We start from the raw sequence: 24,352 nt of genomic DNA, 5'->3' as shown, positions 1-24,352 counted from the left end.
CTGTGCTGTGAGGAGAGGAGCTGCAGCATCTTACCATTGTGCTGTGAGGAGAGGAGCTGCAGCATCTTACCATTGTGCTGTGAGGAGAGGAGCTGCAGCATCTTACCATTGTGCTGTGAGGAGAGGAGCTGTAGCATCTTACCACTGTGCTGTGAGGAGAGGAGCTGCAGCATCCTACCATTGTCCAGTGAGGCAAGGAACTGCAGCATCTTACCATTGTGCTGTGAGGAGAGGAGCTGTAGCATCCTACCCATTGTGCTGTGAGGAGAGGAGCTGTAGCATCTTACCAGTGTGCTGTGAGGAGAGGATCTGCAGCATCCTACCACTGTGCTGTGAGAAGAGGAGCTGTAGCATCCTATCAATGTGCTGTGAGGAAAGGAGCTGCAGCATCCTATCACTGTGCTGTGAGGAGAGGAGCTGTAGCATCCTACCCATTGTGCTGTGAGGAGAGGAGCTGCAGCATCTTCCACTGTGCTGTGAGGAGAGGAGCTGTAGCATCCTATCACTGTGCTGTGAGGAGAGGCGCTGCAGCATCTTACCACTGTGTTGTGAGGAGAGTAGCTGTAGCATCCTATCACTGTGCTGTGAGGAGAGGAGCTGCAGCATCTTACCACTGTGCTGGGAGGAGAGGAGCTGTAGCATCCTATCACTGTGCTGTTAGGAGAGGAGCTGTAGCATCTTACCACTGTGCTGTGAGGAGAGGAGCTGTAGCATCCCACCACTGTGCTGTGAGGAGAGGAGCTGCAGCATGGTATCACTGTGCTGTGAGGAGAGGAGCTGCAGCATCTTACCACTGTGCTGTGAGGAGCTGCAGCATCTTACCATTGTGCTGTGAGGAGAGGAGCTGCAGCATCCTATCACTGTGCTGTGAGGAGAGGAGCTGCAACATCATATCACTGTGCTGTGAGGAGAGGAGCTGCAGCATCCTATCACTGTGCTGTGAGGAGAGGAGCTGTAGCTGTACCTTCTTCCAGGGAGAATACAGACTCCATAAACAGCAGCTGTATAAAGAGCCCAACTTGCTGACGTTTAGTGTTTTTTTGAGTGTTTTTTTTTTACATCAATGGCTGAATATCTGCCCTGGACATGTGATGCTGACACAGAGGATGAGCTTGTTACAATGTATCAGTTCACGATCCTCTGTATGAGCAGAGCAGCTGGTTACAGTATCTGCCTGGTGCTGACATCTTCCACCTGTGGATCTCTGGTTCAGTCAAGCTGTAGCAAAGTCTATATGGTTTACATCAGGGGTGAGGAACCTCAGGCCCCAGGGCTATTTATGGCCCTTGATTACCTTTTATCAGGCCCCCGGGCAGATTCTCAGGCACCGCATTCTTGTATTTTGATCGCAACAAGCTCATTAATTTCTTCTTGCTCTGTTAGCACACACACGCAGTATTCACTACTGAGCACTGAAGGGCATTCAATGAAAGATTACGTCCTGAAACCAGTGCCAGGGTCATGATGGACTTTGTGGGCGGAGTTTGTACGGCCCCCGAAGGACGGTAGAAATATCCAAATGGCCCTTGGCAGAAAAAAAGATTCCCCACCCTTGGTTTTCATGGTCTAGAATGCATGGTCTCCAATACATAGTCTACAATACATGGTGTACAACACATGGTGTACAACACATGGTCTACAATACGTGGTCTACATGGTCCAAAATACATGGTCTACAATACATGGTTTACAACACATGGTCTACATGGTCTACAACACATGGTCTACAATACATGGTCTACATGGTCCAAAATACATGGTCTACAATACATGGTCCACAATACATGGTCTAGAATACATGGTCCACAATGCATGGTCTACATGGTCTACAACAGATGGTCTACATAGTCCACGATACATGATCCACAATACACGGTCCACAATACATGGTCTAGAATACATGGTCCAAAATACATGGTCTAGAATACATCGTCCACAATACATGGTCAAGAATACATAGTCTAGAATACATGGTCTACAACACATGTTCTACAACACATAGTCTATATTGTCCACAATACATAGTCTAGAATACATAGCCAAGAATACATGGTCTACAATACATGGTCTACAACACATGGTCTACAACACATGGTCTACAACACATGGTCTACATGGTCCACAAAACATGGTCTACAATACATGGTCTACAACACATGGTCTACATGGTCCACAATACATGGTCTACAATATATAGTCAATAATACATGGTCTACAATACATGGTCCACAATACATGGTCTACAATATATGGTCTACAACACATGGTCTACAATACATGGTCTACAATACATGGTCTACAATACATGGTCTACAATGCATGGTCTACAATACATTGTCCACAATACATGGTCTAGAATACATAGGCAATAATACATGGTCTACAATACATGGTCCACAATACATGGTCTACAACACATGGTCTACATGGTCCACAATACATGGTCTACAATACATGGTCCACAATACTTGGTCTACAATACATGGTCTATAATACATGGTCTACAGTACAATACATGGTCTAGAATACATGGTGTAGAATACATAGTCTAGAATACATGGTCTATAATACATGGACTACATGGGCTACAATACATGGGCTACAATACATGGTCTACAATGTATGGTCTACAACAGTGTTCCCCAACTGCAGTCCTCAAGGCCCACCAATAGGTCGTGTTTTCAGGATTTCCTTAGGATTGCCTCCCATGTACAATACAAACATGATCTGTTGGTGGGCCTTGAGGACTGGAGTTGGGGAACACTGGTCTACAAGATCGACAATACATGGTCTACAATACATGGCCTACAGTACATGGTTTACATGGTCCACAATACATGGTCTACAATACATGGTCTACAATACATGGCCTACAGTACATGGTTTACATGGTCTACAATACATGGTCTAGAATACATGGTTTACATGGTCTACAATACATGGTCTACAATTAGTGATGAGCTAGTACGCTCGTTACTCAAGATTTCCCGAGCATGCTCGGGTGATCTCCAAGTATTTGTGAGTGCTCGGAGATTTAGTTTTCGTCGCCTCAGTTGCATGATTTGTCACGGCTAGACAGGCTGAATACATGTGGGTATTTCCTAACAAACAGGCAACCCCCACATGTATTCAGCCTGTCTAGCAGTCGCAAATCATGAAGCTGCGGCAACGAAAACGAAATCTCCCAGCACATCCAAATACTCGGAGATCACCCGAGCATGCTCGGGAAAACCCGAGTAATGATCATATTTGCTCATCACTATCTACAATACATGGTCTACAATACATGGTCTACATGGTGGCTTTGGCCGATTTGCAGGTTGTGTGGCCATAGAACTTTATGTTACAGAGCAATACAGTGAAGGTGAATGTAGTCACATAGGTCAACCAGGTACCATCACCAAGAGAAGTCTCCAAAACTCCAACAGGTATAACTTTTAGTGGCTTGTGTCGTAGTGGTTGTGGCGCCATGCAGATCCCTGTATTACCCCATTCACCTGCTGAGATGAAGCAATGGCGCAGAGATCCGTGGCCAATTGGTTTGTGTCGCAGTCCCAGGTGCGGGTTCTCTGTCTCTTCTGCTGTGTCTATGCGTGATTGAAGGTGTATCCACCTCGCCCAAACTGGATGGTTTCTGGATTCTCTGCACTAAGGTGAAAGTGGGGGAAGTTTAACTGCAAACAATGTAAGATGGATAAATCTAATTTTTGATATAAAGGATTTGTAAAATTGACCCCGTGCGGTGCCGGGAATTTCTTATCTACTTTTTGCAGCCAAAGCCGCCATGTAGCCGCAGCCTAGAACTCCCATCAGGCACTGACAGCCACACGCTGTTTGGAGGGATTATTATTATTTATTTATATAGCACCATTAGTTCCATGGTGCTGTACATGAGAAAAGGGGTTACGTACAGGGTTATAGATAACGTTTACAGTTCAAGTTTACAATCACAGACTGGTGCAGAGGGGAGAGGAACCTGTCCTTGCGGACTTACATTCTATGGGATAATGGGGAGGAGACAGAAGGTCGGGGGAGCGGCAGCTCAGGCGGTGGTGAGGCGGCAGCTCTGGTGGTAGGTGATGCGGCAGCTCTGGCGGTAGGTGAGGGAGCAACTCTGGCGGTTGGTGAGGAGGCAGCTCTGGTGGTAAGTGATGCGGCAGCTCTGGCGGTAGGTGAGGAGGCAGCTCTGGCGGTTGGTGAGGAGGCAGCTCTGGCGGTAGGCGAGGCGGCAGCTTTGGCGGTAGGTGAGGCGGCAGCTCTGGCGGTTTGTAAGGCGGCAGCTCTGGCGGATGGTGAGGTGGCAGCTCTGGCGGTAGGTGAGGCGGCAGCTCTGGCAATAGGTGAGGTGGCAGCTCTGGCGGTTGGTGAGGAGGCAACTCTTGCGGTTGGTGAGGAGGCAGCTCTGGCGGTAGGTGAGGCGGCAGCTTTGGCGGTAGGTGAGGCGGCAGCTCTGGCGGTTGGTGAGGTGGCAGCTCTGGCGGTAGGTGAGGCGGCAGCACAGCACAGATAAGGAAGGAGCAGAACTTTCCATGACACGATGATGAAGCTAATTATTTAGGTGAGACACGACCGGCCCAGTAAATGGCTGCAGCGATCCAGGAGGAAGCGATCTGCACAGAATAATCCGCTAATGGCCCCAGCTGCATAATCTCCCGTTAATCACAGGATAAAGGCGAGGACGGCGGTGATCAAGGCGGTTATTATGGGCCACAATGTAACCTTCTGTCATTTATTATTAGCAGCCTTCCATACATAGAAGTGCACAGTCCATAAATGTCAGATTTTAGGAGACACAGAGGTCACGGGTCACTTGTGAGGACACAATGTCCTCACAAGTCCGAACCCCACTGTTCACACAGTGATGAGGTGCAGCCATAGGGTCTGTGGTCGTACCTGGCTCCTGTGGGCAGAAGAGGTCCCTGTGCAGGAACAGTATCTGGGGCCCCTGCAGTGCAACCACTCCTCATACTGCAGTCCTTTATGTGTCAGTGCTAGGAGCTGCTGTGCATGTGGCCCCTGACGTCCCGGGCCCCGGCTGCACTAATGCTCTGTACACTGGTATGATGGTGGACGGCGGCTCCTGGACACGTGACCTGGAAGCCCGGGGTCCTGAGACACATTGACACTTCCACCAATCAGCTGTCAGTTTTCTTCACTGTTTCCGCTAATTAATATTTATATAAAACTCATTTGTAAGAAATAATTATCTACAAAATGAAACACCACAGCGATAATTACTGTTATTACAACTGTACCCTGTGCTGCACCATATAACACCCCACCTGCAGAAACCCGTCATCACTGTCACTAATTACCCGATTAATGACTGTTTATGATGGTGCGCTCCTGTGTGGGCCGACACATGGCCAAACATCACAGCCTGTGTTTATACCCTCAGTGCTACTTTTATTTCTTATATTGTTGCAAATTTTACATAATAATTATTATTATTATTATTGTTATTATTATTATAATTATTATTATTATTAATTGTTATATTAAATTTCTCCAGACTTTATTCTTAGTTCCCAAAATGACGGAAGGAAAGAAGACCTGGGCCTGGGCCATTGCAGTCCTCATTTTACTGGCAATAATTGTAGTGGGGGCGACACTGATTGGAGTCTACATGACACAGAAGCATATTGAGGAGGTGAGTGCAAGAGACTGGATCCAGGGTCTACAACACAGATTAAAGCATGTTACATAGGACTGCTGGTGACATCTACTACATTATCTGTACTCAGAGAGCACTGTGTTATCTGTGGTGTTACATAGGACTGCGGGTGACATCTACTACATTATCTGTACTCAGAGAGTTATCACTGTGTTATCTGTGGTGTTACATAGGACTGCGGGTGACATCTACTACATTATCTGTACTCAGAGAGTTATCACTGTACTTTCTGTGGTGTTACATAGGACTGCAGGTGACATCTACCACATTATCTGTACTCAGAGAGATATCACTGTGTTATCTGTGGTGTTACATAGGACTGCAGGTGACATCTACATTATCTGTAATCAGAGAGTTATCATTGTGTTATCGGTGGTGTTACATAGGACTGCAGGTGACATCCACCACATTATGTTTACTCAGAAAGTTATCATTGTGTTATCTGTGGTGTTACATAGGACTGCAGGTGACATCTACTACATTATCTGTACTCAGAGAGTTATCACTGTGTTATCTGTGGTGCTACATAGGACTGCAGGTGACATCTACTACATTACCTGTACTCAGAGACATATCACTGTGTTATCTGGTGTTACATAGGACTGCAGGGGACATCTACCACATTATCTGTACTCAGAGAGTAATCACTGTGTTATCTGTGGTGTTACATAGGACTGCGGGTGACATCTACTACATTATCTGTACTCTGAGAGTTATCACTGTTATCTGTGTTACATAGGACTGCGGGTGACATCTACTACATTATCTGTAGTCAGAGAGTTATCACTGTGTTATCTGTGGTGTTGCATAGGACTGCAGGTGACAGCTACTACATTATCTGTACTCAGAGAGTTATCACTGTGTTATCTGTGGTGTTACATAGGACTGCAGGTGATAGCTACTACATTATCTGTACTCAGAGAGGCAGGGGTGGATTAAGGGTAGCCAGGGCCCCGGGCTGTTCAGACACTGTGGGCCCCCCCGGTCATGTGACGGGGGTCATGTGATACCCGAACCAGATTATTCCAGAAAAATGGCCGGGCCCTACTCTACTGTAATGTATTAAATATTTGTTAAAATCTGCAATACAATTTAGGTATATTTTGACCAATAATATCACATACAAGGAACAAATACCACCGCGCCATGACCAGACCACAAAGTACAACCACAGGGATCGAATAAGATCACATACAAGGAACAAATACCACTGCACCATGTCAAGGCCACATATTACCACCACTTGGTGACCAAATAGCACATTCAAGGGACAAATACTGTGGAGCGCCCCCACACCGCCGCAGGGCCGAGGGGTACCCGGAGCCGGGCCTCTGAGTCTCAGTCCTGGGGTTATCACGGTGGCTAGGCCCGGTCCGTGGCCCTGTCTGTCAGTGGGGGACGTCCGATGCAATAAGTGGGGTTAATGGTGGTGTAGCGGTGCAGGTCGCGGCAAATAACGAGGACACCAGGTTGCAGTCTCTTTACCTCTTTACTGGAGATCTCTGAGTCCTCAGTCCAGAATACGGTTCACCAGGCTGCGCAAGTCCGACCGGTCCAATGGCACCTCCAGAGTTCTCCTCACAGGTGGAAATCAGTGCCCTCCTTCTAGCGCTGTGTGTTGTAGTCCTTCCCTGCTGTGCTCACGGAAAGTACCCCACAACGGTTGTGTCTGTTTCTTAAGTTCCCTCACAACTCGATTACTTGATGTTCTTCTCGTATTCCATCCCGCCCTGTTATTCAGGTTGGAACGGCACCCGTTTGTCAGGTAGGCCTGGAGTTCTTCCGGGACCCTAGAGACGCCCCTCTCCCGCAATTGCCCCCCAAGACTTCATAGGTGATATGTGTTAGACAGCCCGCCTTAAACTGACTGCCCTGCCGCTGTTTGGAGTATGGCTTGAAGCTGTATGCTATTCCACTCCCTCGGCGTTCCGGCCACCGGTAGTGCGCCTCAGTAGGATGTTGCTCCGGTCTTACAGCATGACCCCTACTGGTATTCTCCTTTCGCTTGATCTCGTTTCTCACTCAGCACAATCTATCTCGCTTCTAGTCCTTTCTTAGGGCACCGCCGCTATGCTGAGCAGGCACGGTCCCGTTACGTTCTTTCCAATGCCAAGCCTCTGTCAGGATCCCACCCCTGACAGAGGCCCTACTGTCTCTTCCTCCACAACACCCTCTGCCACAAGGTGTTGCTTCGTTCAATCCAGTCAGCTTTCTCCTCTAACTTCCTGCCTGACCCCCAGTTTACCCACTATGGTGGGGAGTGGCCTAATGAATAGAACCCTTAGCTCCCCCCGGAGGCCCAGCTGTGAAACATATTGGTGTCTGTGATACCTGCTCAGAGGAACTCCTTCAGTGCCATCGAACGCACCATGGCTCCCCATAGTGGCGGATCCACAGTACTGCAACGACCAGGACTCTGGGGCGCTGCAATACCACAACACCATTTCCAGACCACATATTACCACCACATAGTGACTGAATACAGGGCCGGCATCAGCACCCGGCGCACCCGGGCAAGTGCCGGGGCCCTGGTGACACAGGGGGGCCCACTCACGCTGTCATAGATGCATGGCACAAGCATCTTCTCACTCGTCACTCAGCCAGGAAGGCAGGCAGGCACATAGGGGCTAAGAGAACGTAGCCAGCCGTGACTGTTTGTGGGCGGAGAGAGCACGTTCTCCTGCTCAGCTCTCCGCCCCTGGCTGGCTACAGTGAGTGCATGCAGCTTGCTCTCCGCCCCTGGCTGGCTACAGTGAGTGCATGTGGGCCCCGCTCCGCAGCCCTCCGCAGCCGTCCTGTGTACCCCCACCCTGCCTGTGTGCCTGCCAGGCTCTGCAGCCATCCTGTGTACCCCCACCCTGCCTGTGTGCCTGCCAGGCTCCGCAGCCGTCCTGTGTGCCCCCACCCTGCCTGTGTGCCTGCCAGGCTCCTCAGCCGTCCTGTGTGCCTGCCAGGCTCTGCAGCCATCCTGTGTACCCCCACCCTGCCTGTGTGCCTGCCAGGCTCCGCAGCCGTCCTGTGTACCCCCACCCTGCCTGTGTGCCTGCCAGGCTCCGCAGCCGTCCTGTGTGCCCCCACCCTGCCTGTGTGCCTGCCAGGCTCCTCAGCCGTCCTGTGTGCCTGCCAGGCTCTGCAGCCGTCCTGTGTACCCCCACCCTGCCTGTGTGCCTGCCAGGCTCCGCAGCCGTCCTGTGTACCTCACTCTGCCTGTGTGCCCCGCTCCGCAGCCGTCCTGTGTACCCCCAACCTGCCTGTGTGCCCCGCTCTGCAGCCGTCCTGTGTACCCCACTCTGCCTGTGTGCCTTGCTCTGCATCCGTCCTGTACCCTCACCCTGCCTGTGTGCCCTGCTCTGCAGCCGTCCTGTGTACCCCAGTGCCCCCATAAAAGAGTAGCACCCCCATAATAGAGTAGCACATAACTGAACCCCATGAGACATAAGACACATTCATGTACACACGGCAAGTGGCTCCTGCGTGCTGAACTTATCAGGCAGATTCCGGAGGAGCTCCTACCGGCGCCTGAGTGACTCTGAGTGCAATGGTATCCCTGTATTCTGGGGTTCTGGGTGAGCTGGGCGGCTGCAGGTTGCAGCTGAGATGCTGAAGTACTGTATATACACTGTACAGTACCACTCCTCCTGTATATATACACTGCACAGTACCACTCATCCTGTCCTGTATATATACACTGCACAGTACCACTCATCCTGTCCTGTATATACACTGTACAGTACCACTCCTCCTGTATATATACACTGCACAGTACCACTCATCCTGTCCTGTATATATACACTGCACAGTACCACTCATCCTGTCCTGTATATATACACTGCACAGTACCACTCATCCTGTCCTGTATATATACACTGCAGAATTTACAATAGCTGTCAGTCATGTAAGAAGTGAAATCTGGCATTGTACTATACATTTCTCTGCCATATCTGTGCATCATAAATCGGGGTATGTGTTAAAGGGGGGGGCCCACTGAGACTCTTTCGCCCGGGGCCCTCAAAAACCTGGAGCCGGCCCTGACTGAATACTACAACACTGATCAGTAATTAAAAAACAAAACAAAACACAATACTATCACCATAAGTGCCAGTATTCACAGGAGATCTGTACTTAGTATGCAGTGTCTGTGTAGAGGTAATACAGAGATCACTGGTGACATTATACACAGGAGCTCTGTATATAATGTATAGGTAATACAGTGATCACTGGTGACATTGTACACAGAACCTCTGTATATAGTATACAGTGTATAGTGTCAGTGTATAGGTAACACTGACTCACCAGTGACGTCTCTAGGTGAAGTCCTTCATCTTTCATCCAGCACAGACCGCCATCATTTCTTCCAGCCAGGACTCGTTTCTGTAAGAAATAACACAGTTATCTCGAGCTCCGCTTGCAGAACACATTGCTTAATTTTTCACAACTTCTACATTACACCACATGGAGAAAAAAAGGCGATATAGTGTCACTCTGCACAGTAACAGGACCGCCCCCCCCCCCATTTAAAACAGTATACTCCAAAAATAAAATAAATACATCACTGCAGTAATAATATCCCTTAATTAGCCCCTATGGTAATAATATTCCCCACCCTGGCCCCATGTGTCTCATTCCTGGCTCCAGCCATATGTTCTCCCATCCTGCACTCATGAGTATCCATTCTACACCATATGATCTCCCCATCCTGCCCCATCTGTCTCCATCGTATCCATCCTGCCCCATGATCCAATCCTGCTCCATGTCTTTCATTCTGCCCCGTGTCTCCAATCATGCCCCGAGTCTACATTCTGCCCATGCCTCCAGTCCTGCCCCCAGTGTGTCCAGCAATCTGCCCCAGTGTGTCCAGCATATTACCCCCAATGTGTCCAGCATATTACGCCCAGTGTGTCCAGCAATCTGCCACAGTATGTCCAGCATATTGCCCCAGTGTGTCCAGCATTGCCCCCAGACAGTGTCTCCAGCAATCTGCCCCAGTGTCTGACTCCTGCATATTGCCCCCAGTGTGTCCAGCAATCTGCCCCAGTGTGTCCAGCATATTACCACCAGTGTGTCCAGCAGTCTGCCCCAGTATGTCCAGCATTGCCCCAGTGTGTCCAGCATATTACCACCAGTGTCTCCAGCAATCTGCCCCAGTATGTCCAATTGTCCAGCATTGCCCACAGTGTCTCCAGCATTGCCCCAGTGTCTCCAGCATTGCCCCAGTGTCTCCAGCATTGCCCCCAGACAGTGTGTTCAACAATCTGCCCCAGCATGTCCAGCATATTGCCCCAGTGTGTCCAGCAATCTGCCCCAGTGTCTCCAGCATTGCCCCCAGTGTGTCCAGCAATCTGCCTCAGTGTCTCCAGCATTGCCCCAGTGTGTCCTCCAGCATTGCCCCCAGTGTGTCCAGCAATCTGCCCCAGTGTCTCCAGCATTGCCCCAGTGTCTCCATCAATCTGCCCCAGTGCGTCCTCCAACATTGCCCCAGTGTCTCCAGCATTGCCCCAGTGTCTCCAGCAATCTGCCCCAGTGTCTCCAGCATTGCCCCAGTGTCTCCAGCAATCTGCCCCAGTGTCTCCTGCAATCTGCCCCAGTGTGTCCAGCATTGCCCCAGTGTGTCCAGCATTTCCCCAGTGTGTCCTCCAGCATTGCCCCCAGTGTGTCCAGCAATCTGCCCCAGTGTCTCCAGCAATCTGCCCCAGTGTCTCCAGCAATCTTCCCCAGTGTGTCCTCCAGCAATCTGCCCCAGTGTCTCCAGCATTGCCCCAGTGTCTCCAGCATTGCCCCAGTGTCTCCAGCATTGCCCCAGTGTGTCCTCCAGCATTGCCCCCAGTGTGTCCAGCAATCTGCCCCAGTGTCTCCAGCAATCTGCCCCAGTGTCTCCAGCAATCTGCCCCAGTGTTTCCAGAATTGCCCCAGTGTCTCCAGCAATCTGCCCCAGTGTGTCCTCCAGCATTGCCCCAGTGTCTCCAGCATTGCCCCCAGTGTCTCCAGCAATCTTCCCCAGTGTCTCCAGCAATCTGCCCCAGTGTCTCCAGCAATCTGCCCCAGTGTCTCCAGCATTGCCCCAGTGTCTCCAACAATCTGCCCCAGTGTCTCCAGCAATCTGCCCCAGTGTCTCCAGCATTGCCCCAGTGTCTCCAGCAATCTGCCCCAGTGTCTCCAGCATTGCCCCCAGTGTGTCCACCGTTAGCGTATCAAAAAACAAAACAAAACAAAAAAAAAGCAAACAGAGTCTCCTCACCTGACCAGCGCTCCAGCGGCGAGCTCCCTCCAGCAGCGCACACTCGCCGGCGACTGAGAATGACGTCAGACGCCGGCGACGTGTGCGCTGCGGCCGACTTCAGCTGCCAGCCACCAATTGGCTGGCGGCTGTTGTTAACTATTGACGTGCGGGCGCGCGCCCGCACGTCAATAGGAAACCGCCGCAGCGCCGGAAGGGGCCCGGTGAGCAGATGAGAAGGGGCCCGATGCGGGCCCCCTCTCTCTGCCCACCGGGTCCGGGGGCACATAAATGCCGGCGCCGGCGGGCATTCACAGTCAGTCACACTCGGGCGGATTATCAGAGGGTCAATCTGTGCGGTAGCCCAGGGCCCCGCCACACCACTGGGCCCTGGGCCCATATTGACCCTCTGATAATCCGCCCCTGCAGAGAGGTATCACTGTGCTATCTGTGGTGTGTTACATAGGACTGCAGGTGACATCTACCACATTATCTGTACGCAGAGAGTTAACACTGTGTTATCTGTGGTTTTACATAGGACTGCAGGTAACATCTACTACATTATCTGTACTCTGAGAGATATCACTGTTATCTGTGGTGTTACATAGGACTGCAGGTGACATCTACTACATTATCTGTACTCAGAGAGTTATCACTGTGTTATTTGTGGTGTTACATAGGACTGCAGGTAACATCTACTACATTATCTGTACTCTGAGAGATATCACTGTGTTATCTCTGGTGTTACATAGGACTGCAGGTGACATCTACTACATTATCTGTACTCAGAGAGTTATCACTGTGTTATCTGTGGTGTTACATAGGACTGCTGGGGACATCTACCACATTATCTGTACTCAGAGAGTGATCACTCTGTTATCTGTGGTGTTACATAGGACTGCGGGTGACATCTACTACATTATCTGTACTCTGAGAGTTATCACTGTTATCTGTGTTACATAGGACTGCGGGTGACATCTACTACATTATCTGTACTCTGAGAGATATCACTGTGTTATCTGTGGTGTTACATAGGACTGCAGGTGACATCTACTTCATTATCTGTACTCTGAGAGATATCACTGTGTTATCTGTGGTGTTACATAGGACTGCAGGTGACATATACTTCATTATCTGTACTCTGAGAGATATCACTGTGTTATCTGTGGTGTTACATAGGACTGCAGGTGACATCTACTACATTATCTGTACTCTGAGAGATATCACTGTGTTATCTCTGGTGTTACATAGGACTGCAGGTGACAGCTACTACACATTATCTGTACTCAGAGAGTTATCACTGTGTTATCTGTGGTGTTACATAGGGCTGCAGGTGACATCTACTACATTATCTGTACTCAGAGAGTTATCACTGTGTTATCTGTGGTGTTGCATAGGACTGCAAGTGACATCTACTACATTATCTGTACTCCGAGAGATATCACTCTGTTATCTCTGGTGTTACATAGGACTGCTGGTGACATCTACTACATTATCTGTAGTCAGAGAGTTAGCACTGTATTATCTGTGGTGTTACACAGGACTGAGTGTGGAGGACAGGTGCGCACAATCAGTCACACCCTGCTGGGAGCAGCACCTGTATTGTGAGCTCCAGGACTTCCAGCAGGAGGCCCAGAGTCTGCCTCTCTTCTCCCCAGGGAGAGGCAGGCTTCCCGGGAGGCCGGCATGGCTTCCCAGGCTTCTGTTCCCCGGTCTGTGCCGGCGGGGGACAGAGAGCAGCAGCAACAGCAACTGGCCCAAGAGGGACTGAGGAGGTCAGGACGGGTGAAGAAAACCTTACCCACCTACTCCAACCCTGAGACGGCTCATCGTCCGCCCAGAGAGGGAGACAGGGGCACCCCAGGCCCCAGGAAGGAGAGCCCAGGAACATCCTGGGGGGAGAGGAGCTCCGGCGAGTCCACGAGTACCTTCTCCTCCCGAGTGGTCGCCATGCTACGTGAGTATGAGGACGCCGGCAAAGCACTGACCGAGCTGAAGGAGGAGCTGCGGGAGGCTCGGATCCTGAATACCCGAGCCTCTAGCAAGGAGAAACCTGTGACCTCCCAGAGGTTAAGAGCCCTCAGAGATGAGGTGGCCCGGTTAGTGCTCCTCCGGGAGGGGATTGAGAAAAGCGCAGTTCCCTTCCTGGAGAGGTTTAAGAACCAGCGGCGGTTCTCAGAAATGAAGGGGTTAAATACCTCAGGAGAACCGCCAGCCGGCGTCCTAAGCGACGAGGAGGAGGAGGACGCCGATGTGGTCGTGACTGGAGTCCTACAAGCTGGAACCAGCCTGGAGAGTGAGCCGCAGAGCCGACAACAGGGAAGCGGCCTCCCGGCACGGCAGAGGACTCCGACAGCACAGGCTGGAGTGTCAGCGGAGGAAGAGGAGGAGGGCGGTCTGCTACAGGAGATCCGACAGCTGGAGTCTCCAGTGAACTTGGACCGCTTTTCCTTTGGTGAGGACGAGCCAGCAGAGGAAACAAAGAAGAGGAAGAAGAAAACGAAGGAGACCGCACGGGAGGTGGTGAGTTACAGATATGTACTGATGGATGATGTTACACCTACCACCTCCTGTGTAAACCCCACCAAACCTAAAGGCACGGGCTCTGCAGTGGGTCCGGGGCATAGGCAAGGTGGGGAGAGGAGGAGGACGTCCGGCGGTGCTGCCGTCTGTGCGGGGAACAGTGCAGGGGGCGAGGCTGTGGAGGTACTCACGGCGCCGGACATAGGGGACCCCGAGGAGTTTCCCTCCCTGCCCTCTGCGGCTAAGCCGGTTATCACCGGGGCTGAGGGGGGTGAGGTGGGTGTCCACGCCGTTGCGAAAGGGGGACGGTGTGGGCAGACTCCATCCCTGCTCACTACGGCTGAGCCGGCCGACGCCGGGGCTGTGGGGGGCAGGTCCGAGGAACATGGTGCGGCGAAAGGAGGGCGCACTGTTGTGACAGGGGCGCAGTGCGCCTTAAAGGAGAACAGGCACGCAGCTGTGACAGGAGAGCAGCGTGTCCAAAAAGGACAGAAAAAGGATAAATCATCTGCAGGGAACAAGAGGCGCCCTGCTGTGACAGGGGGACAGAGTGCTCCAGCACCCCAGCATGACACCAGGACTGCGAAGTCTGTGGGTGCGGGGCAGGCGGCGCCCCCCAACGAGCAGCGGGCCCAAAATAATAAAGTGCAAACTGCTGCAGTGGGGGGGCAAGGCGCTCCAAGGACACAACAGAGAGTCAGCACCAATCAAGGGAAATCGAGTGTGGTGCTGCACCCCTCCCCCGGTCCGGCAGGTGTGAGTGCAGAGAAGCTAGCAGACACAAGTGAGGAAGGAATGGATGTGACTGTGGCAGGTGCAGAGAACACTGGGACAAATGGTGGTGAGAATACTGGAAAAAAAGTGACGGGAAGTGGTGGCAGTGGTAAGAAGAATGAAAGCAGCTGTGCAGGAAATGATGGGAGTAGTAGTGGAGTGAATGATGGGAGTAGTGGTGGAGTGAATGGTGGGAATAGTGGTGGAATGAATGATGGGAGCAGTGGTGGAGTAAATGATGGGAGTAGTGATGTTGCAAATGATGGGAGTAGTGGAGGAGTGAATGAGGAGAGCATTACTGGTGTTGGTGGAGGGGAAGCAGGTAGTGGTCCCGCTGCCCCCCCAGCGGTGGCGGGGGCTTCAGCCCCAAGCTATTCAGCAGCTGTCACTGCTGGGGGTAGTAGTGCGCCCTTGTCTGGTGACCCTGAGGATGGTGACTTGCAACAGCGCTTCCTGGACGCCCTGAGGAGAGGGGAGAGTTCCATCAATGTAGAGGGGAGGGAGGTTGATCTGTCTTTCTGGATAGAGAGACACGGTCTTTCCGCCTTCCGAGATAGAGGGGCAGAGACTGTCTGGTCTCTGCCAACACCAGGGCAGAGGAGCAACCGTAGGAACGTGGCCCGTCTCCAGTGGGTAAGCAAGGATGCCTGTCCTGATCGGTCAAAGGTTGCTGAGCTCCTGCTGGGGATGGGCTTCGTGGCATATGACATCTTCGCCTTGATCCATCCCTATGGGACCTCCTACTTCGATGTCAGCTTCGTGAGACCGGAGGGCCTTGAGCTTTTCTGGTCTCGCCATGAGCTGGCTCGGGGTCGCCCCGAATGGCAGGGTTTCCTCGCTGTGGCAATATCTCGCCAGAACTCAGTCAGGAAGGTGACCGTTTTGACCAGTAACGAGTCACTTTCCTGTGTCGACATCTCCACCTGGGTTGGACGATACGGCGACATCGTCGGTATTCCCGAGAAGACCCTCGATGAGCATGGTATCTGGTCAGGAGCCTGGACCTTCATGGTGAAATTGAAGGTTTCAGGAAACACCGTTACCCATATCCCTTCCTCAACATTTTTGGGGAGGGACAGGATCTTGATTTTCTACCGGGGGCAGCCTAAGGTCTGTCACAGGTGCGGCAGCCCCACACACTTCAGTGCGCAGTGTACCACCCAGAAATGCGCACTGTGTGGGGACCTCGGCCATCTTGCTGCTACCTGTGGCAGGATTAGGTGTAACCTGTGTGGTGACCTCGGTCACCCGTTCAGTCGCTGTCCGCGTTCCTTTGCCAATGCGGTCCTGAAAGCGGCGAGTGCGGGACAGGCGAAAGCCGGGACTAATCTCGCCGGTGAAGGGACCAGCAGAGGCGGAGGAGGCAGGGAACCGGTGAGGAGCAGGCTGCCGCCATCCAATATCAGGCGGCAGGAGCAGCGCCATGGGAAAAGGGGGCAGGGAGTAATGACCCTAAACTCTGACCCGGGTGCTCCACTTGCAGCTGAGGATCCTAAAGACAGCGAATTGAGCGAGGAAGTCAAGAGACTTGAAAGAGAGGAGCAAAAGGACGCCATGTCTGCCCAGGAACCTTCATCCGGTGACAGTCTGGATGAGGGAGAGGGGGAGTGGTCACAGCAAAAGAAAAAGGGTAACAGGAAAACAACTAAGGATAAGAGGGGGTCCGGGCCTCGAGCCTCCTCCTCGGAGTGCGACCCCTCTGACTCCGTAGCCCTGATCCGGGTGCCATTGGAAGGTCCAGCCGCCCCCCCTCTGGTGGATCTCTCTAACCGGTTCCGGGCCCTCCAGGACTCCCCTCCAGAGGGGGGCGATGGGGACCCGGGGCCGGAGGTTGCGGACGGGGTTGTTGGGGCTCAGGAGGTCGCTGGGTCTTCTTCTCAGGGGGCAAATACAAAGCCTTCTGGGGGGGGGACTACCTCGGGACCACCAGACAAGGGCCAGAGTGTATGTAAGGAGAGAATGGATGAGTCAGTTTGTCTTAAGCGCACTAAAAACTCATCATTGTCAGAGGAAGAGGGTGAAACTGTTGGGGGTGGGAAGAAAAAGGCTATCTAATTCAATCAATCATGATGGCGGCACCCACCCCGTTGACGCTGGCAACCATTAATGTTGCCAGCATAAAGTCAGAAGCGGCAAGGTACACGGCCTTTCATTTTCTCGGCCAACTTGACGCCGACATTTTGTTTTTGCAGGAGACCAGGTTGACCGACCTATCAACCATGCATAAAGCAAGGCGGGAGTGGAGGCACGGGCCCTCCTACTGGTCTCTCGCGGCCGAGCCGTATAGCGGGGTGGCGGTCCTTTTTAAGACCGCAGCGGTTGAATGCAGACGATTGATCGAGTTAGAAATGGGGAGATGCTTGATCCTAGATGTCTCCATGGGGGGACAGGAGCTTCGGCTCATTAACATCTACAGTCCCCAGTCCAAGTGGGACCGCAAGTGTCTCTTCATGAAGATCAAACCTTACTTATTTTCGAGTCGGCAGGTGGTCTTTGGAGGGGATTTCAACAATGTCACGAGACCCTGTGATAGAGGAGGTTCCGTAGACCGGCTGGCTTACGATTGCGTCGCGCTAAATAGGATAGTAAGTGAGGCACGCCTGGTGGATGTCCACATCCGGCACAACACAGGCCACGCGGGGTTCACCTATTTTAGAGGTAGTCAGTGCAGGTCTAGGATAGACAGGTTTTATTTGAAGGAGGAGGCCGTTTCCTCGCCGTTGTCGGTTGTGGAGGTGGAATTCTCCGATCACTGTTTGATTATGTTTTCTCTGAGCGTTACAGAGACTCCTCGGATGGGAAGAGGTTATTGGAAGCTGAATTCGTCACTCCTTGAGGAAGAAGCTGTAAGACGGTCCTTTGAGGAATTTCTTCAGAGCCAGGTACCGCTGCTGGGCCTAAGTAACACTAAGTCGGAGTGGTGGGAGATGTTCAAACATCGGGTGGCGAGATTCTTCCGGCAACTCTCGAACCTCAGAAGCCTGAACAGGGATCGCCTGTATCAGAGCCTGAGGAGGAAACTCGAGCAACTTGTCTCGACTGGGGGTAGCCGCGAGGCGATCTCCAGTGTGAAATCCTTGCTAAAGAGGTGTCAGTACGATAGGCACGCATCTTTGGTTTTTGAGAGGGACTACGGGAAGTACTACTCGCCCGACCCCTACAGAAGCTGCAAGATGTCAGTGAATAGTAAGATAGTGACGGGGCTGATGGACAGTACGGGATCCCTGAGAAGGTCCAGATCAGGGATCTTGGAGGTCGTCAGTTCATACTACTCGCACCTCTTGGGAAGGAAGGAACTGGATCGTGACAGGATGTCGGCTTTCCTGGCTGAAGCTGTTCCTGAGCCAGGGGCTGACCTCTCGCTGGGCGGTTTGGCAGAAGCGATCAAAGAAGAGGAAGTGAGACTGGCGATCGATGGGCTCCGGCCCAAAAAATCGCCAGGTCCGGATGGCTTAACATCCGAGTTCTTTAAGACCTTTAGGGACTCCTTGGTCCCCCTCTTGACTCAGGTGTTTAATGAGTGTCTCTCCTCGGGCACTCTGCCGAGATCATTAAGGAGGTCGGCTCTGATCATTTTGTCAAAGGGTAAGGATCCATCACGCATTGAGAATTGGCGTCCCATATCACTTCTCAATGTGGACAGGAAGGTTTTGGCTAAGATACTCTTCAACAGGCTGGTGAAATTTGCGCCGCGGCTCCTTTCGGAGGCCCAGCACTGTTGCGTTCCTGGCCGTAGCACTTTCAGTGCTGTTCTGGGTGTCCGAGAGGCCGTGGAGCAAGGCAGGGCGGGCCTTTGGAAGGGGTTCTTGCTGACCCTGGATCAGGCAAAAGCCTTTGATCGGGTTGACCACGAGTACCTCTGGTCCACTCTTTTGAGGTATGGTCTGCCTGGAGGGTTTGTGGACTGGCTTAAGACCTTGTACGCAGGGGCTGAGACTTTCCCTCTGGTAAACGGGTGGATTGGACAACCTTTCGGGGTAGAGTCCGGTGTCCGCCAGGGCTGCCCTCTTAGCCCTTTGCTTTACGCGTTTGCGATCGATCCCTTCCTCAGAAGGGTCGATTGTGGGCCGTTGGCGGGGGTGGGGATGAGCGGGGTGGCGCCGGAGGCTATCCTGAGGGTAGTGGCCTACGCGGATGACGTCACGGTCTTTGTTTCTTCGCAAGAGGAGGCGATGGTGGTGATGTCAGAAGTGGAGAGCTACTCGGAGGCATCCGGGTCCAAGGTCAACCAGGACAAGTGTGAGAGTCTCTGGCTGGGAGGCGGGGATCCCGCGTTTGATCTTCCGGACACCCTCCCCGAACCCCAAGAACATGCCAAAGTCCTAGGCATCGAATTTGGCCAGGGTGATTACCCCACGAAAAACTGGGAAGGCAGAATCAAAGGTGTCGCCCAAAGAGTGGACCAATGGAAGGGTTGGTCTTTGACCCTGAGGGAAAGGGTTGACCTGTGCAAAGCTTTCCTGCTCCCCTTGCTAATCTACCTGGGCAGCGTCTGTGTCTTACCAGAGCCTCTCTGGACACGGGTCTACAGTCTGTTCTTCCAGATGTTATGGGGGAATAGACTGAATCTAGTCAAACGGGAGGTCACTTACCGCACGAGGAGACTAGGGGGGTTGAATATGGTAAACCCCGTGGTGTTCCTAGTGAACACCTTTTTGAAAGTTAACGTGGCAAACCTCTGGAAAGAGAGGGCTCCTCTGTGGGTATTCTCCTGCAAGGGATGGTTTCAGCCTTTCTTCCAGGAATGGGAGACAGGGGGAAGATTGAAGGATCTCCGCACACCGCACGGGCATCTCCCGGCTTATGTTACCCCGGTTCTGAAAATGATGCGCCGGTGGGGTCTGGGAATGTGGGAAGTGAGGTCCCTCCCGAGGAAACTCCTCGACATGCGGGTCTTGCTTTCGCATTTTCAGAAACCATTGGTCCTCAAGGACTGCCCAAGTCGGGATCTAGAGGTTGGGTTAAGTTTGCTAAATTCTAGCAGGATCCCCAAGAAGTATTGGGACTTGACTTGGCGCTGCTTCCAAGGTAAGTTGTATGTGAAGGACAATTTGAAGCACAGGAGCTCCGTGGACAGGAATTGTCCCCGTGAGGCTTGCGCTACCATGCTGGAAAGCATGGAGCACTTCCTGCTTCATTGTCCTTTTAATACAGAGGTGTACAACAGGCTGGGCGCTTCCATTGGTTGGCCGCGGCTGGCCACTCTGTCCTATGCCGAGTGGGCCTATGGAGCGTTCAGAGACCTCGGGAGAAGGGACCGAGCCACTTTATTCTTAGTCAGCGCAGTGGTCAGGTACTTCACGTGGAACGCACGAGTTTTAGTTTCGACGCAGCATAAAATCCTCCGTGTAGATGAAGTTTGTAGCAGCATCCTAGGTGCCCTGGTGAAGGTGCGTTCTCTGGAGTGCGAAGGACTGGGTGCCCGGAGGGCGGCCCATCTCTGGAGGGGTTTCTCCTTCGGGGTGCCTTAGTCCGTTAGCGCTCCTATATCCTGGTGGTGGGCTGATATCTTTACACCCTAGATTTTTGTTTTGTATCTCTGTTCCCTGAATAGAAGGTTTGCAGGCATCGAACTTGAGCCTTGGGTGGTGAGTATGTAGGTTGTGAAGTTGGTTTATGTATATATTGTATATAGTGTATTGTATATATTGTATATAGTGTGTATAATAGAGGGTCTTAGTTAGGTTGGGTGGGGGATTGGGGGGTTTCAACAGCGGTGATATGAGACTGATCTGGCCTGGCCCAGGCCCCGCCTGGGGAAAAACTTTGGGGCCTGATCCTAGCTCGGATAATTCCTGAACTTTGTGGCCAGAGCTGGATCAGGGGTGGCGGGATAGTTAGTGTAGGTGTGTGTATATATATATAAAAAAAAAAAAAAAAAAAAATAAAAATTAAAAAAAAAAAAAAAAAAAAAAAAAAAAAAAAAAATTAATAATAATAATTTTGTATAGTGTATTGTATTTAGGTTTGTTGTAGGGTGTATGTGGCGGTGCAAGCGGGTGGCTGTAAGGTAAGGCAGTGGGACCTGTAGGGTTTTGCTGTGTTTGCGGCGTTGTATAAATCTGTATATAATGTGTTTATAGTGTATATATTGTTTATATTGTATATAGGACGGTGTGAATGTAGTTGGGGTTGTATATAGTAGTATGAATGAAGCTGGGCCGGGGGTCTTGTATGATTTTATTACTATTTATAATTTTTACAGGGGTATTAATGTAAGTTATGAGTATTTTGTTTGTTGTCTTTTCTTTTTGCTTTCTTTATTTAATTGGAATTTTCTTTCTTGTCCCTGATTAGTAGGTTTCTTTTTTGTCTTTTGTGGCCGTCTGATTGGAGCTTTGTTCTTATGTTTTGTTTTGTTGTGTTCTATTTGTAGTGTATCATAGTTAGTGTCATGTGAAAGTATTTTATTTAATAAAAGACTCACTCTGTTATCTGTGGTGTTACATAGGACTGCGGGTGACATCTACTACATTATCTGTACTCTGAGAGTTATCACTGTTATCTGTGTTACATAGGACTGCGGGTGACATCTACTACATTATCTGTACTCTGAGAGATATCACTGTGTTATCTGTGGTGTTACATAGGACTGCAGGTGACATCTACTTCATTATCTGTACTCTGAGAGATATCACTGTGTTATCTGTGGTGTTACATAGGACTGCAGGTGACATATACTTCATTATCTGTACTCTGAGAGATATCACTGTGTTATCTGTGGTGTTACATAGGACTGCAGGTGACATCTACTACATTATCTGTACTCTGAGAGATATCACTGTGTTATCTCTGGTGTTACATAGGACTGCAGGTGACAGCTACTACACATTATCTGTACTCAGAGAGTTATCACTGTGTTATCTGTGGTGTTACATAGGGCTGCAGGTGACATCTACTACATTATCTGTACTCAGAGAGTTATCACTGTGTTATCTGTGGTGTTGCATAGGACTGCAAGTGACATCTACTACATTATCTGTACTCCGAGAGATATCACTCTGTTATCTCTGGTGTTACATAGGACTGCTGGTGACATCTACTACATTATCTGTAGTCAGAGAGTTAGCACTGTATTATCTGTGGTGTTACACAGGACTGAGTGTGGAGGACAGGTGCGCACAATCAGTCACACCCTGCTGGGAGCAGCACCTGTATTGTGAGCTCCAGGACTTCCAGCAGGAGGCCCAGAGTCTGCCTCTCTTCTCCCCAGGGAGAGGCAGGCTTCCCGGGAGGCCGGCATGGCTTCCCAGGCTTCTGTTCCCCGGTCTGTGCCGGCGGGGGACAGAGAGCAGCAGCAACAGCAACTGGCCCAAGAGGGACTGAGGAGGTCAGGACGGGTGAAGAAAACCTTACCCACCTACTCCAACCCTGAGACGGCTCATCGTCCGCCCAGAGAGGGAGACAGGGGCACCCCAGGCCCCAGGAAGGAGAGCCCAGGAACATCCTGGGGGGAGAGGAGCTCCGGCGAGTCCACGAGTACCTTCTCCTCCCGAGTGGTCGCCATGCTACGTGAGTATGAGGACGCCGGCAAAGCACTGACCGAGCTGAAGGAGGAGCTGCGGGAGGCTCGGATCCTGAATACCCGAGCCTCTAGCAAGGAGAAACCTGTGACCTCCCAGAGGTTAAGAGCCCTCAGAGATGAGGTGGCCCGGTTAGTGCTCCTCCGGGAGGGGATTGAGAAAAGCGCAGGTCCCTTCCTGGAGAGGTTTAAGAACCAGCGGCGGTTCTCAGAAATGAAGGGGTTAAATACCTCAGGAGAACCGCCAGCCGGCGTCCTAAGCGACGAGGAGGAGGAGGACGCCGATGTGGTCGTGACTGGAGTCCTACAAGCTGGAACCAGCCTGGAGAGTGAGCCGCAGAGCCGACAACAGGGAAGCGGCCTCCCGGCACGGCAGAGGACTCCGACAGCACAGGCTGGAGTGTCAGCGGAGGAAGAGGAGGAGGGCGGTCTGCTACAGGAGATCCGACAGCTGGAGTCTCCAGTGAACTTGGACCGCTTTTCCTTTGGTGAGGACGAGCCAGCAGAGGAAACAAAGAAGAGGAAGAAGAAAACGAAGGAGACCGCACGGGAGGTGGTGAGTTACAGATATGTACTGATGGATGATGTTACACCTACCACCTCCTGTGTAAACCCCACCAAACCTAAAGGCACGGGCTCTGCAGTGGGTCCGGGGCATAGGCAAGGTGGGGAGAGGAGGAGGACGTCCGGCGGTGCTGCCGTCTGTGCGGGGAACAGTGCAGGGGGCGAGGCTGTGGAGGTACTCACAGCGCCGGACATAGGGGACCCCGAGGAGTTTCCCTCTCTGCCCTCTGCGGCTAAGCCGGTTATCACCGGGGCTGAGGAGGGTGAGGTGGGTGTCCACGCCGTTGCGAAAGGGGGACGGTGTGGGCAGACTCCATCCCTGCTCACTACGGCTGAGCCGGCCGACGCCGGGGCTGTGGGGGGCAGGTCCGAGGAACATGGTGCGGCGAAAGGAGGGCGCACTGTTGTGACAGGGGCGCAGTGCGCCTTAAAGGAGAACAGGCACGCAGCTGTGACAGGAGAGCAGCGTGTCCAAAAAGGACAGAAAAAGGATAAATCATCTGCAGGGAACACGAGGCGCCCTGCTGCGACAGGGGGACAGAGTGCTCCAGCACCCCAGCATGACACCAGGACCGCGAAGTCTGTGGGTGCGGGGCAGGCGGCGCCCCCCAACAAGCAGCGGGCCCAAAATAATAAAGTGCAAACTGCTGCAGTGGGGGGGCAAGGCGCTCCAAGGACACAACAGAGAGTCAGCACCAATCAAGGGAAATCGGGTGTGGTGCTGCACCCCTCCCCCGGTCCGGCAGGTGTGAGTGCAGAGAAGCTAGCAGACACAAGTGAGGAAGGAATGGATGTGACTGTGGCAGGTGCAGAGAACACTGGGACAAATGGTGGTGACAATACAGGTAATAAAGTGACGGGAAGTGGTGGCAGTGGTAAGGGGAATGAAAGGAGCTGTGCAGGAAATGATGGTAGTAGTGGAGTGAATGGTGGGAGTAGTGGTGGAATGAATGATGGGAGCAGTGGTGGAGTAAATGATGGGAGTAGTGATGTTGCAAATGATGGGAGTAGTAGTGGAGTGAATGGTGGGAGTAGTGATGTTGCAAATGATGGGAGTAGTGGAGGAGTGAATGAGGAGAGC

At 51.8% G+C, this 24,352-nt stretch overlaps 1 protein-coding gene across 5 annotated transcripts in view; it reads left to right on the top strand.

The window, feature by feature from the left end:
* LOC143764173 (gastrokine-2-like) overlaps positions 1–24,352 on the top strand; it is a 137,153-nt gene that overhangs the window by 95,747 nt on the left and 17,054 nt on the right. For 4 of the 5 annotated variants that reach the window (XM_077249477.1, XM_077249473.1, XM_077249474.1 and 1 more), the window contains one exon: positions 5,513–5,650. In XM_077249477.1, the coding sequence (XP_077105592.1) occupies positions 5,513–5,650 (138 nt within the window). Of the gene's footprint in view, positions 1–5,512; positions 5,651–22,316; positions 23,264–24,352 lie in introns of those variants that run through there. The other variant, XM_077249472.1, reaches the window with a different exon arrangement.

Source organism: Ranitomeya variabilis, chromosome 4 (genome assembly GCF_051348905.1).
Source record: "Ranitomeya variabilis isolate aRanVar5 chromosome 4, aRanVar5.hap1, whole genome shotgun sequence".
NCBI lineage: Eukaryota > Metazoa > Chordata > Amphibia > Anura > Dendrobatidae > Ranitomeya > Ranitomeya variabilis.
Note: the sequence above shows the minus strand (reverse complement) of the source record. Positions and strands in the feature narration are given on the sequence as shown.